Source organism: Carcharodon carcharias, chromosome 13 (assembly GCF_017639515.1).
Source record: "Carcharodon carcharias isolate sCarCar2 chromosome 13, sCarCar2.pri, whole genome shotgun sequence".
NCBI classification, from domain to species: Eukaryota; Metazoa; Chordata; class Chondrichthyes; order Lamniformes; family Lamnidae; genus Carcharodon; species Carcharodon carcharias.
Window position 1 is genome coordinate 118507532 of NC_054479.1, and position 15327 is coordinate 118522858.

General features: G+C 39.0%; 1 protein-coding gene across 1 annotated transcript in view; it reads right to left on the minus strand.

The window, feature by feature from the left end:
• LOC121285844 (lysine-specific demethylase RSBN1L-like) overlaps positions 1–15327 on the minus strand; it is a 76733-nt gene that overhangs the window by 3408 nt on the left and 57998 nt on the right. The window contains exons 3-5 of the mRNA XM_041202727.1: positions 13521–13658; positions 10019–10161; positions 737–904 (exon numbers count right to left, since the gene is read on the minus strand). Of these exons, the coding sequence (XP_041058661.1) occupies positions 737–904; positions 10019–10161; positions 13521–13658 (449 nt within the window). The remainder of the gene's footprint in view (positions 1–736; positions 905–10018; positions 10162–13520; positions 13659–15327) is intronic.

Consider the following 15327-nt stretch of genomic DNA (forward strand, 5'->3'; position numbering starts at 1 on the left):
TAAGCATAAAGCAAAAGATTATTTTTGATAGTGCATATTATATTTCTCCAACCCATAGCTTCAACTTGTCCAGGGATACGGAAGCCAATTGAAATACCTTGTCACTTAATTCAGATCAGGGATCAGGGACCTTCCTGGTTTTATGTCTCAGTGTTACCTCTACAGTACATTTACCCACTGAAGCAAACCCTTTCTTCTCCATTGATTCTTCCATCACAAAAAACTGCCCGAATCACTAATCTTTGTACGCAAATGTAATTGAAGGAATACTTTTAAAGACCATTGCTGTACTTTTTCCTTCTGAGAAGAGCAAAAAGAAACCAGAGAAACATACAAATGTAGTGTCCCAAAAGAATTTACTCTTAAGGACCAGGGATATGGAGTTTGTGACTAAACATTGACATAAATGAAATATTAAAAATAATTAGCAATAGGTAAACAGTTTGTCTATGTATTTGTATTCCTTGTAGACTGAATTTGATATGTGTATAAAAAAGCTACGCTTTCACTTATAATAAATTTTCAGACAACAAATAACTTCGCTACCAGTCTTTAAAGTCCTAAAATTTGCATGCCAAATTTCAAAAATGTTTGTTGAAGTAACATTAGGTAGACAGAAATAAAAACAATAGTTCTGCATTTTGGTTAAATCAGTAACTAAAGATACTACATTTTTCTTCAACATTTAAAACTTAACAGCAGACAGATCAGCCAGTCAAATGGCTAGGTCACATACCAATCCCCGCACTGTACAGCTTTCAACACTCCAACAGCTGCTGTGGTCTGACGCTCAAATCCCTGTCCAATATGATCAGCATGGGCTCGTGTCCTATCCTCAAACAGCATTTCACGTGGCTCACTTGCACGAGGTAGATACTGTAAATTTTTTATTTCATTGGTAGTTCTAAAAGAAATGGTTAAAAGTGTAAATACCAATTTTCTATCTTTATGTCTATCCTGTTGGAATTCTGTTATTTACAAAGAAGCTGTTTATATTCAAGGGGGAGCAGAGACAGGAGAGGAAAGAGAAACACATGTACAATCTGTTAGCAAGGTTGCACCTTCATTTAATAATGAGATAAGAGACTAAATACATAAATAAATTAGTGCTAAATCCAAAGCACAGTACAAAGCAAAAGTTGGTCATTTGAACTGTATGCATGATATTTCTTCCCACCCCATCACTCCTCCCCAACTATACAAATGTATGCTAATCTGTAACTATGTATTAACTGCACTAATCTATTTGAACCCCATATACCAACCTCTCCAGATTCCAACTTTTAGTTGCACAATTCACATGTTTGTATTAATGCAAATACAGATCAACTGTAGTTGAAAAAAAGCCATTTTAAGTAGCACTGCTTTTAAAAGCCAGATCAAATCTCTTGGCTAATGTAAACAAAATAATGTATTTTCAGCATCTAATGCAAATGGCTGCAATTCATATAGGAACATTTAGGCGCTTTAACAATGTCAATTACTTGAAACTAAAATGATATGATATATTTATCAAGGCTTCTAGAGGGCTAGGAGTTTCTTGTTGAAACAAAATCACTCATCTACTGCATAACAAACTATCACTTCTAACAAATTTAGGTATTTCTTCTGCAAATAATCAGTTTCCAGGCAAACAGCGTTTAGGCTAGTTCAATAATATTAAAAATGGGCTTGTGGAGCTCTCCTTAGTATATGCAGGTTTTGCTGAGCTGAAAGCCTGTATTGGTATGGAATGAATTAATGATCAAAGGTCTGTTGTGTCCCATGTATTGCAACAGTCTCAATAACAGAATAATGACACTTGTGATACAGCTTTGCAGTATATTACAATTCGGACACAAGGGGCCATGACCCTACTTATTTCTTCCATCTTGAAGGGACATAAGTAAAACAACTTAAATGTGCTATGACAAGTTTCAATATCAATACTGCACTAAGGAAGGTTTTGCTTTTGCATACTTACTGATGCTGGAAATGATCAGACTATATCAGAAAGTGTAAAAGTGTTAAGAAAACCTTCATGGATAATTTCTCTCCCAAGTATAGCACAAATCAGTTTGTGATTAAACCAAGAATAAATCTGTAGACACTTTCTGCACATGCTTACACTAACAAGCAACAAAGAAGTAATTTCACTGATGCAGTGAACAATAATATCGAAAACAAAGTGGAAACAATGTTGAGCCAAGTCAACTTCAATCCTGTGTGTAAGCATTATAGTGGAAATTATCCTCACACTGGTGACTGTGGTTACGAAACAAGCATATCATGCATGGGGAAAACAAAATCTCTTCTTCCTGTTCTGTCATCCAATTTCAGACCTCTACACGGTGATACAATGCAGAAGCATTGTGGCACAAACACATATCCATAAGTTTGTGAAACCTCCATGCAGCTCGCAAGATGAAGAGCTTATTCACTCCACAAGAACCCTATATCATTACTTTGGCAACCTGCAACAAGCTGATGACAGTAGTATATTTTCAAAGTGAACCACTTCCAAGTCAGTGTGGATTTCAGTTATCTCCAGAATATTAATGCTGAATTCAGTTACTGGATTGTTGCCAGTTTTAAGTTTACCAATTATTTCCTTCTGGTTCAAAAACGCCTCTTCCCATCCTTGATAATTTTTTTTTGTGTGCACAGTGAGTCCAGCAAGCTTATAGCCTCAGGGAATACATGTGTCATCAAGAGAAAGCCTGACAGTCTACCCAACCTCTATAAAACTGAAACATTATTATTTCTACTTTCATCAATACACAGCATCAACATTTTTATAGTTCAATTGTGGCAGTGTAAATTAACAGCATATTTCTAATCCAGATTTCAGAATTCCAGCAGTTTATACAGCATCTTGGGATTCAGCATCACTGAATCACGTTGAAATATTCAGGAGATCTACTAAGTAGCATAGCTATACTGCTTAATTGGTCAGTTTATCTTGGCAACACTAACTTTGGACATTCCCACTTAATTGTGCTTCATCTCATTCCACCATAAGGGCAGCACCTGAAAGTACTATGTTCATTTGCAAATTGAGAACCATAGTGCCTCAGGCTATAACTTAAGTGAAAAGTTGAGTTGACGAAGAAAGGTCTTGAAGCAAAGGCAAAAAATGAATGAGATTGAAACACCACACCCAAAACATTGAAACCAAAGTTGTCAACATATCATACTGAGAAATAAGTGAACAAAATTATACCTCCATTTAAATTACTTGCCTACATTTTAATTTATGTTAATTAATTTCATTATAACTGTTCAGAGGTATCCATTAAATTAACAAAAATGTTGCAACATCAGAAACTTTTGCTGTTTGAACACAATATTTAGTGGTTAGGAGCCACATAATGCAAACAACATTCAGAAACAAGCATCACCAATTTGTATTTCATCATTCAGGAACAACAGACATCTTTTGTACTTGTAAAGTAATTATCTTTAAAAGTTTGCACGCTATATTTTAGAAGTCTGGAAATTTTCTTTTAAAAGATCTGCTGTCAGTCTTATAGAATGGGATTGATGTCATGTATTAATCTAGGCATTATAGGAGACACTAGGAATTGTCTGGGATAAAAAAAAAAGTTATTGGATCACTTGTAAAAACTGAAGCCTTTCCTCATAAGTTAATTGGTATTAATTAGGTCAAACAGCATTGTGGGTGTACCTACACCACATGGACTACAAGCGGTTCAAGGTGGCAACTCACCACAACGTTCGAGGGCAATTAGGGATGGAAAATAAATGCTGCTGGTCTAGTGAGCAACGGCCGCATCTCATGAAAGAATTTAAAAAACACTGATCAATCTGTACCTCAAACTGCAAATTATCAAGGAAAATGGTTACTGAATCAAAAGTCAGAATTATGCATTTTACAGTCATTACAGACAGTAACAAACATGTAATTTACTCGTGACATGTACAATAGATACTATTAAGATACTAATGCATATTTTTCAAAAGGCATGGTAGATGGAATTACATTGCATTGTCATCTGGTGAGGTCCAAATGCTTCACAAACACAATCAAGCATAAGCAGAAACTCATTATTTCTAACTTTCCCAGCTGCCAATGTTATTGTGAAACATTTAGTATCAACCAATGAGATCATTTTCCAGTACAGAATCTGCAGAGCCCACAATTCAACCAAAATCCTCATATCTAGGATCACTTGTGTTACAACTCGAAAGCATTCCATTGCTTCGGTCAGATAGGCAGACATTTTTGGGAGTCAGCACCCTCCAAAATTTTGCCCCTCCAAGAAAGCTGAAAGGTAAAAGTCATGTCATATTCATAACTTTAAACATGTACTGTGCTTGTATGGAAGCTTCTGGAACTGCCTTTATTTAATTCAAAATGGACACTGATAAACTGTTAAGATCGCTAACAAGGGGATCAGGTGACCTCTGCAACTTCAATACAGACTATCAAGCTTCTGGAAAGTTCTGAGTTGAATCATGCTGGATAGGGGTCTCTCCCTTTGAATGGGCATGCCTAGACAATACTCCGTTGCGGAATTTACACCTGCCATTGTTCGAAGGTTATTCCAAAGCACAGAGTCAATGGATTCTGTGATTCAGAATCACAGAATCTGATGATTCTGTCTTCAGGTTTGTAATGGAACAAAGGAAAGCTGATGAGTACAGTTATCCACAAGTTAAGTGTGAAGGACCTCCATCTACCTTCTATTGTATATCAATGGCCACTGGCCATGTGGCTGAAACTGGTACTGATACTGAAATCCTTTTATCCTAAAACTCAGAAGAGACCTGGGTGCAGAATAACGCCAACAAGACAACAGCTGTTTAAGAATAGTAAAGCTTATAAGCCTTTCATAAAAATTCCCAGCCTGATTCCAAAGCTCCAAGTTCACCTGTAAAGAAATTGTACTTCCTGACACAACAGCCATGACCGCCTGACTTCATGACCCAAACATTCTTCTCTTCGAAGTAATCCTGATATCCAACCCCCAACCATCTGAATGTACCTGAACTCCAATTCAGGAGTGGAAAGAAACTTCTTTCTTCACTGGACGAGCAAAGACACAGGAACGGTTAACTATTCTTTTTGTTTATACACGCAGAAGTGCACTATCTTCTTTAATTGTATCTTTGAGTGTGTGGTGCAGGACTGAGTGTTTAGATCTTTAGATGAACAAATAATCCTCTGCTTAAACCCATGAAAGTCTGCTACTGGTACTTTTAAAATTGATCACACACTACGGGGATGGGAGGATGTTCAGAAATGCACACATCTACCTTCAAAAATAAACCGCTCCGATTACTGACAGAAGGAAAGGCGATTGGGAGTTTCAGTTCATCTCTCTTCCACTGTCCATTAGGCCCGAATGGTTATTGATTCGGTGTCATTTTTTGTTTTATAATGCTCCTGTGGAGCATTTTGGGACGTTTAATTATGTAAAAGATGCTATAAAAGTTGCTGTGGTACTGAGAAGAGGCTGAATTTTCCTCCTTTTATCTTACCCAAATTGGGCTGGTAGAGTCTACTATGCTGTCTGTGCAAACTGCATCCTTGCCTCCCTTTCCACACCACTATGTATTTTGAACCATTTTCCTTCTGTCTGCCATCATTGCCGACACTCCCCAGGACTGCCTTGTGGAAGGTTGCATTAGGTCCACGTTAGCAACTGTGATGAGCACAATCTCTAGAAATCGAAGGAAAATGCTGACCTGAAACCTCTTTCCCCACCAATCTGTTCCCGAGACATTTATTTTTAATAGGCTTTAAAGCAGCTATATTTGGAGTTCTTCTGACCCTTTACTGTTTCTTTGGGTGCATCAGTACCTTTCAACATCACTCAGTGACACTGGCAGGCTCTCTCTTGGTAGTGGAATCCTAGCTGGAGCCTGGGCCTGCAAGGGCAAGTTGAATTTGCGACAAAGTTGAGAGATGGTCAGTGCCAGAACACTGCTACAAAAAGGAAAATCCAGCCCAAGTTGCCTAATGAGTTATCATTTTTCTTGGAATCAGTTCTCTCTCTAATTAAATACTCTTAGTATTTTTGTTAAATTGCTGTGCCTGTAGCCAAGCTGTTCCAGTACAGCTACAACACAGGCATCTACGCGACAATGTGGAAAATTGCCCATCTCTGTCCTGTATACAAAAAGCAGGACAAATCCAACCTGGCCAATTAACGTCCCATCAATCTACTCTCATCATCAAAGTGATGGAAGGGGTCATCAACAGTGCTATCAAGCAGCACTTGCTTAGAAATAACATGCTCATTGAAGCTCAGTTTGTGTTCCGCCAAGGTCACATCTCTTGACCTCATTCCAGCCTTGGTTCAAACATGGACAAAAAAGCGGAACTCCAGAGATGAGGCAACAGTGACTGCCCTTGACATCATGGCAGATTTGCCACACGTGGTAACAAGGAGCCCTAGGAAAACCAGAGTTAATGGGAATCAGGGGGAAAACTCGTCATTGGTTGCAGTCATACCTAGTACAAATGAAGGTGGTTGTGATTGTTGAAGGTCAATCATCTCCAGTTTCAGAGTAAACTTGCAAGGAACATAAAAGGGGACTGTAAAACTTTCTACAAGCATAAAAAAAAATTAGTGAAGACAAATGTAGGTCCCGAACAGTCCAAAACGGGAGAATTTATAGTAGAGAACAAGGAAATTGGCAGAGCAATTTGACATCTACTTTAGGTCTGTCTTCACAAAGACACAAATAACTTCCCAGAAATGCAAGGGAACCAAGGGTCCAGTGAGGAGGAGGAATTGAAGGAATCTAGGTAATATTAAAAAAAAAGTGATGGAGAAATGGGACTGAAAGCCAATAAATCTCCAGGGCCTGATAATCTACATCCCAGGATACTAAAGGTGGCGGCCATGGAAATAGTGGATGCATTGGTTGTCATCTTCCAAAATTCTGTAGATTCTGGAACAGTCCTGGCAGATTGGAGGGAGGCAAATGTAACTCCACTATTTAAAAAAGGAGGGAGGGAGGGAGAAAACAGGGAATTACAGACCAATTAACCTAACATCAGTCATAGAGAAAACGCTAGAGTCTCTGATGTGATGACAGGACACTTAGAAAATACCAAAGGGATTAGACAAAGTCAACATGGATTAATGAAAGGGAAATCATGTTTGACAAACCCACTGGAATTTTTTGAAGATGTAATTAGCAGAATAGATATGGGACAACCAGTGGATGTGGTGTATTTGGATTTCCAGAAGACTTTTGGTAAAGTTCCACATAAGAGGTTAGTGAGTAAAGTTAAAGCACATGGGATTGTGGGTAATATATTGCCATAGATTGAGAATTGGCTAGCAGACAGAAAACAGAGAGTAGCAACAAATGGGTCTTTTTCGGGGAGGCTGGCGGTGGTGAATGGCATACCGTACGGATCAGTGCTTGGGTCCCAGCTATTCACAATATATATCAATGATTTGGGTGATGGAACCAAATGTAATACTTTCAAGTTTGCTGACGACATGAAACTTGGTGGGAGTGTAAGCAATGAGGAGGGTGTTAAGAGGATTCAAGGCAATTTAGACAGGTAGAGCGAGTGGGCAAATACATGGCAGGTGCAGTATAACGTGGATAGGTGTGAAGTTATCCACTTTGGCAGGAAAAACAGAATGTCAAGAGTATTATTTAAATGGTGATAGATTGGGAAATGTTGATGTTTAAAGAGATCTGGGTGGTTTTTGTACACTGATCACTGAAAGCAAGCATGCAGGTGCAGCAAGCAGTTAAAAGGGCAAATGGTATGTTGACCTTCATTGCGAGAGTAAGCGAGTACAGGAGCAAGGATGTCTTACTGCAGCTGTACAGGGCTTTGGTGAGGCCATACCTGGCCTATTGTGTGCAGTCTGGTCTCCTTACCTAAGAAAGGATATACCTGCCATAGAAGGCGTGCAGCAAAGGTTCGCCAGACTGATTCGTGGAATGGCAGGATTGTCGTATGAGGAGGGACTGGGCCAACTAAGCCTTCTAAACTGGAGTTTAGAAGAATGAGAGGGGATCTCATTGAAACGTATAATGTTCTGACAGGGGTGGACACATGGTGATAATTCCTCAGGCTGGGGTGTTTAGAACAAGGGATCACAGTCTCAGGATATGGGGTAGGCCATTGAGGGCTGAGGTGAGGAGAAACTTCTTCACTCAGAGGGTGGTGAACCTATGGAATTCTCTAACACAGAAGGTTGTGGAGGTCAAGTCACTGAATATATTTAAGGAAATAGATAGATTTCTGGACTCTAAAGGCATCAAGGGGTATGGGGAGAAAGCATGAATACGGCATTGAGATAGAGGATCAGCCATGGTCATACTGATTGGCAGAGCAGGCTCGATGAGCCAAATGACCTACTCCTGCTCCTATTTTCTATGTTTCTAGGGCATCACTGCAGGAGTACCTCAGGGTAGTGACCTAGGCCCAACCACCTTCTGCTGCTATATCAATGACCTTCCTACCATCATAAGGTCAGAAGTGGGGATGTGAGATGATGATTGCGCAATGTTCAGCACCATTCATGACTTCACAGGTACTGAAATAGTCCATGTCCAAATGTAGCAACACCTGGACAATATCCAGGCTTGGGCTGACAAGTGGCAAGTAACATTCTTGCCACGCAAGTGCCAGGCAATAACCAGTTCCAACAAGAGAGAATCTAACCATCTCCCCTTGACATTCAATGGCATTACCATCGCTGAATCGGCCCCAACCAACATCTTGGGGTTACCACTGACCAGAAACTGAACTAGTCTTATAAATACCGTGGCTACAAGAGGTCAGAGACTATGAATTCTTCGGTGAGTAATTTACCTGACTCCCCAACGTCTCTCCACCATCTACAAGGCACAAGTCATGAATATGATGGAACACTCTCCATCTGTCTGAATGCAGCTCCCACAACACTCAAGAAGCTTGACACCATCCAGGACAAAGCAGCCTGCTTGATAGGTACTCCTTCCACAAACATGCACTCCCTCCACCACCGATGCACCATTGCAGCAATGTGTACCATCTACAAGGTGCACTGCAGGAACTCACCAAGCCTCCTTAGACAGCACCTTCCAAACCCACGACTGCTACCATCTAGGAAGACAAGGACAGCAGGTATATGGGAACATCACTACCTGGATGTACCCCTCCAAGCTTTGGAAATACATCGCCATTCCTTCACTGTCACTGAGTCAAAATCCTGGAGCTCCCTCCCTAACAGCACTGTGGGTGTACCTACATCACATGTACTGCAGCAGTTCAAGAAGGCAGCTCATCACTGCCTTCTCAAGGTTAATTAGAGATGGGCAATAAATGTTGGCCTAGCCAGCGGTGCCCACATCCCATGAATGAAGAAATTAATGTACGATAAATTGCCACCATTTGCAGGGGTTAAGTTCCCGTAAAACCTCACAAATGGCAAAATCATGAATGACAAACATACTTTACAATGGGAGTCAATTAGATAGGTCCCGCCATGCTTAAGTTTTATATGTATAAAGGATCAAAGGCAATAAAAACTATGTTTTTCATAAATTTAGAGAAATTTGTTTAAGTTGGACAAGTTGTTTAATAAACAATAAAACAAGGAAAATATAGAATTTGTCACACTTACAGTATTTTATAGTGGAGTTGGACTGTGATCAAAAATATTCAGATTTCTCAAAATACAATTGTGGTCTTAAGATGTCAAAGTTAATTTATTAGCAGAATAAACTTCAATGGAGCAAACCAGCATTTTCTCTGGTTACAAATGCATTATCAGAATATTGTAAAGTAGTTTTGACATTTGTTCTGTAGGATCTATAGTATGTATTAGGATTCTAATATTCAAACTTAATTCTTATAACCTGCAGTATTAGATTTCTGATATTCCAAGCTGGAAGAAAAATGGACATTTTGATGATTGTCAAGGCATGTAAGGAGTTTATTCCTGTGCCAAACAACTGAAAGGAAATTGGTGCAGATGAGTGGTGGAAGCTTAACTGCTGGGACCCAGCAAAGAAAGTTTGGCAAACACAATAAATAAGAAGCTGAACTTACCGCCTTCGTTTAAAAGGTGATTTTGGCATGTCTGCTATTGGGATCACCTGCTCTCCTGGGCGAACCCACATAATTGGGCCATCATCACTTTCTTTACGGCACTTGAGTTTGAGACTAGAAAGTGATCCCCATGGTAATGTACGCTATTGGCAGAAAAATAGAAAGATTTGAACTTTTTTTGACTAGTTATTTGTTTGCAGGCTCATCAAATTTATCTAATTCTGTAGACTGACAAGATCAACCAAATTCCTGCAGATGTCTTTCAAGATGCAATTATAATTCAATATTACATGGAAATTTATCTTTATCTAAAAGGACAATTCTACAAATCAAGCACTGAAACCAATACTTGAAATAGTTTAGTAAGACAACAAAAAATGTAAACCAAGATCTTTTTGCATTGATAGGCAAGTAAATTTGTGCTAATCTTGAGTAGGGGTGAACAATGGATTGTTTATTTAGGTAGTGATTTACAAATGTAACTTCGACGTAAAAGAATCCAATTTTTCTTTAAATAATAGCCACAAATGTGTCCTGATTTTCTTGCAAGTCAAAACTTTTAAACTATTTAAAACTTTTGTGCACTTTTCAACCATGCTTGTATTCCTATAAATTTAAGCATTTCTGCAATGTTTACAATGCTCCAATAACTTAATCATGCATGCATAAATCAAGCTCTTATTAAATTAATTTGCAAAGTAGGAATAATTTTAAATGCTGAGTGTATATTGTTTTTGCATTTAGAAAAAGACTACCAATTAGGTGGAAAAAACGGTGGACACCAAACACACCCCGTATTCATGAGAATCAAATTGCCAAATGTGTTATTTCCCATTTTCCGTTGTTACATAGTGGATGTTTTACAACCCAACCATCTCTTCCTGCCAAACCCTACCCCCCCTCCCTCCACCGCTCATCCACGAGATGATTATCCCTGCTTTTCAACTAAACAGTCAACTATCTATCCCAAAACCGAAGTATCTGGCTAAACTACATTAAGTTTTATGTGCAGGTTAACTGATTGCTGATATAACTTACCTTTGCCATGACCGAGCACCTGCACTCAATGTTATCCTTTCTATTGGGCACAAGTTTTTAATTACATTTGAAGTCAAGTAGGCTGTAGGTTTTGAATCATCAAAAGAAGCTAGGTGCTTCGTGTGCTAATGAGTAAATATGGATGCTGGTTTAGCAGGTAAGGTGTGAAGGGAATTTGCATTTTTAGATAGATGAAGGGGGATTTGGACTTCAGTGATTTTAGGTTATTTACAAATAGCCAGTTAAGCAAGGCTAAGGAGTGGCTTTATTTTTCACAAAGGTTACTGGCAATAAATACTAGCAACATGAAAGTTTTTATTTTTAATTGAATGAATTCAATTCAACTTTTAATCAGGAAAATGCACAAACAAGACGCACACAACTTTTAAAACCACCACCTCGCTGTTCAGCAATCATATTAACTGAACTTTAAACTGTCCTAGTGTCAGCGTGCTGAAATCCAGTCATTTTCCAACAATGTTCTTCATGGCATAATTACTGAATTAAGAGGGAAATTGGACCTCCACTTCACTGTAATTGCAACAGACAAATTTGTAGATGCTCCATAATGTTACAATTGGATCTGTTCATTTAAACTGAGCTTATTTTCTGCTAATGCGAAAAATGGCTGAATAAAGGATGTTGAATCTCAGCTGGAAAACAGAGACCTCTCTCCTACTGATCCTTCCAACATACAGGTATTTGGGGCAATGCTGAGTTGGATACTCGGATTAGCTTGGTCTCCATATTATAAAATGGATCTAGAAGCAAGTCTTCGTATCTTCTTACTCTCCATTTCCAAAACCCTCTGCCGCACTCGCATGGCTCTGATCAAGGTAAGACCTGAAAGTTTTTTATATTGTGAGGAAAATACAGTTTCAAAGGCATATGAAAATCGAATTTACATATTAAAAAGGAGGGAAACATATATAAAGGAGAATGAGGCTACGCATCAGAGGAAGGCATTGTGAGATCTAATGGGAGTGTGTGATATAGCCTTAATGAAGCTTCCAATCCACTGAACATGTAGCTGGAGAAGAAAGCCATTTGGAATTCCACTGTCCAGGGTAGTGTGTTAATTTACTGGATCTGTTTAGAATCTACAATCTATGTTTGGACTGTTGCCTTAAAGGATATTAACTGGGAGTCAGGTTAATTAGGGATTTTAGGAGTTATTATAGTAGTAATTTGTAGTTATATGTATGTGCTTGAAGTATTTTCCTTTGTTAATTTAGTTTTTAAAAAAATCTCTAAGAGTCATGCTGGACTTACTACTTCTGAATTTAGTGCACGCATCTCGAAATAAATACAAATTGCAAAACCGTTGTGATAGCATGATCAAGTTTCCCTTGTGGATTTGATCTGCCTCACACACATCATCTGCCACATCATCTCTCTCACACACACAGCGTGGTGGCGGTAATGGTGGCAGCCTTCTATTTCGTGTGATGGTTGGTGCCATGGTGGTCAATTCAGTGTTATGTAAAGCCTGGTGTGGCTCAGGAGTCCCATACTGGCATGGAAGTCTATGCTGCATTTGCTATGGAGGAAGACAGTGGGCTGAGAAGGTATACTATTTGCTGGCTGTTTCTTCCTCCGAGCCTCTTTCTTGGCCAGCTAATCTTTCAGTTTCTGCTCACCTTTTCCAACACCCTTCCAAACAATCAGCCTCCGGAGGTCAGATTATTTACACTGTATTCCCTCAAATCCGGAACTCCAAAATCCAGTCAACAGCAGTTGTCCGAATTGTTTTTTGGCATACCTGCAACTCCAGGTCTGGCCACTTGTGGCACTGCAACATGGTGCTGGACATCAGTGTTGAAATTCAAAATCAGTTTAAAACAAAGTTAGGTGAAAATAGCAATTTGCTTAAATTATGAGATTCTCAAACAACAGGAATTAAAAAAAAATGTCTGCAATTCCAAAAGCTATCTCTGCAAGTCCATCAGGGGTTGAAACCCACAGTTTGGGAACAGTAGGGGAAATTTGGATGACAGAGGCTAATGTCACATGGGGCGGTTGATAATTCTGTTTCCTATATTCTCCTGCCTTACAGTCACTGCAAATGCGCCACCCCCCAGCCACCATCCGCTATTTTTGAGACTCAAATTCGTTTGCAGCAATGCTTTGGGACAGAGCCAGGACACAGTTTGGTTTATTTGAACCATGGCAGTGAATAATTTTTATTACTGCTTTATAATATTTTGTCACTAATTTATGTCTCAGATGCATATTTATATCTAGTTCATACAGTTATGATTAGGCTTTCTACCATTATTGGCTTACTCCTGGCTCCTAATTTATACATTCGTGTGTATGTATTCCAAAATCCAGAAAATTCCAAAATTCAGAAATGCCTTGATGCCAAGTATTTCGGATTTGCGAGGTTACAGTGTACATCAGTTGCTTAGCTTAAATGATACTAAACAATTAACAATATTTATAAGTTGCATTGACTACTTACTTTTAAAAAAGGAGATTCTTCCAGTCTATCAAGGAACTCTGGAAAATAGTCCCCAACTTCTTCATCCACAGCTCCTACCAAGCTGATCTGTCGCATTGGGCCAGCCCTGTATGTACCATGTGAATATGTTCGCCTCACCTATTACCAGGTTAGAAAAAAATGAAGATAAACAAATGTACGACAGTCACGCTATATGGTAACACACAAAATTATTGAATATGGCTACATAACATGGAACAGAAATAAGTTTATTTTCAAATCCTCAAAGGTCTGTGTTGAGACACCCATTTTTATTTGATATCAGCATTATGACTTGATGCAGATTAGAGCTTCTCTTTCATTACCAACAGCTTGTCTAAACCACAATCTCAAACACACATTAATCGTAAACATTGGGCCACTATTTGCTGTGCCAGGGCATCCAAGGATGTCTGCCATTAGTTAGACTTGGCTTTGCACGTTCAGGTTTTTACGCAGCTTGCCATGCAATTTTTTTTTTAAAAAGTGAGAGCTGATAACAGTGCAGCATGGGAAACTGGGTACTTGGGACCTGAACGACCAGGGCAACCAATTGTGCATCTCCTTAAACAGATTGAACAATTATGAAAGTAACAGCACAAGAACTGAGAAGGAAATGCCTGTTAGAGTGGGAGAATTTAATGTCAAATCAGGCACAGAAAAAGGATGAGAGTGAAAGAAAGATTGGATTGAGAGAGAGAAAAAAAGTCAAAGGAAAAACGTACATTTGAACAGTAAGCAGACAGAGCAATGCTATTTTTACGAAGTTAATGGTGTAATGGACAACTTTGGATTTGTACATTTAGCCCCATTTCTTCCCTAGGGTGAAGTTGCTGATGTACTTGCACATAAATAACAGGCAGCATTATTAACCTCAGTGCTGCCTTGGTAGCAAATTATGGACTTTTTTTTATTATTAACCAGCACTCTTGATAAATCGAGACTTGTGGAATTCTTGATTTTAGTCCCAAAATCTTCTGTTCTTGTGAGATCCCACCAGAGATCAAGAAAGGGAACCCAGTAACCCATCCCTACAAATTTCTTTACACTGTCAATAAGGCAAACACTTCAAGAACATCTGGGTTAGGTTTTTAAAAACTATTGGCAACTTTGCATAGTATCCCACTTGCATTACTGTACATTTATAATCTTCTGTAATGAATATCCAACAGTAGAATAATCTAATACATCAGGTCTATGTAAACATTATTCACCAGGTCTTCTCACTGCCTTACAACAGAACATAAATACAAATTGTACAACAAAAAATAGACTATTGTAATGATCTATTATGACTTTGACATTAAAAAGTGGCTTTTGTATAGCATATTCTTTTTCCATCTTCAGAGTTCCCACCCCACCTGGACTCCTCCCTCAGGCCTCTTAACCCCTTTAGATCTTTTTGTGGAATGCACGTGCAATATTGGTTGTCTTAATTTCTCTGCTCACTGAATTTGCAGCACTCCATACTGCCAGGTCCAACCCCAATATTGTCATCAAACCAGTTGATAAGGGTGGTGCTCTTGTCATTTGGTGCACCAGCCTCAAACAAACAGTGGACAGATGCCAGATTATTGACACTTCCTTCTAACTTCCCCTGGATCATGACCTCAACATCGAACAGCAAGCCACCATTCCAAGACTGCCACTGACCTCTCTCATGACCCACAACCTTATCGCTCCCCAACGCTGAACAGCTCACTTCTACCTCATTCGCAAACCGGTGTGCCCTAATAGATCTATCGTTTCAGCCTGTTCATTTCCCTCTGATGGTTTCCTTCTACCTAAC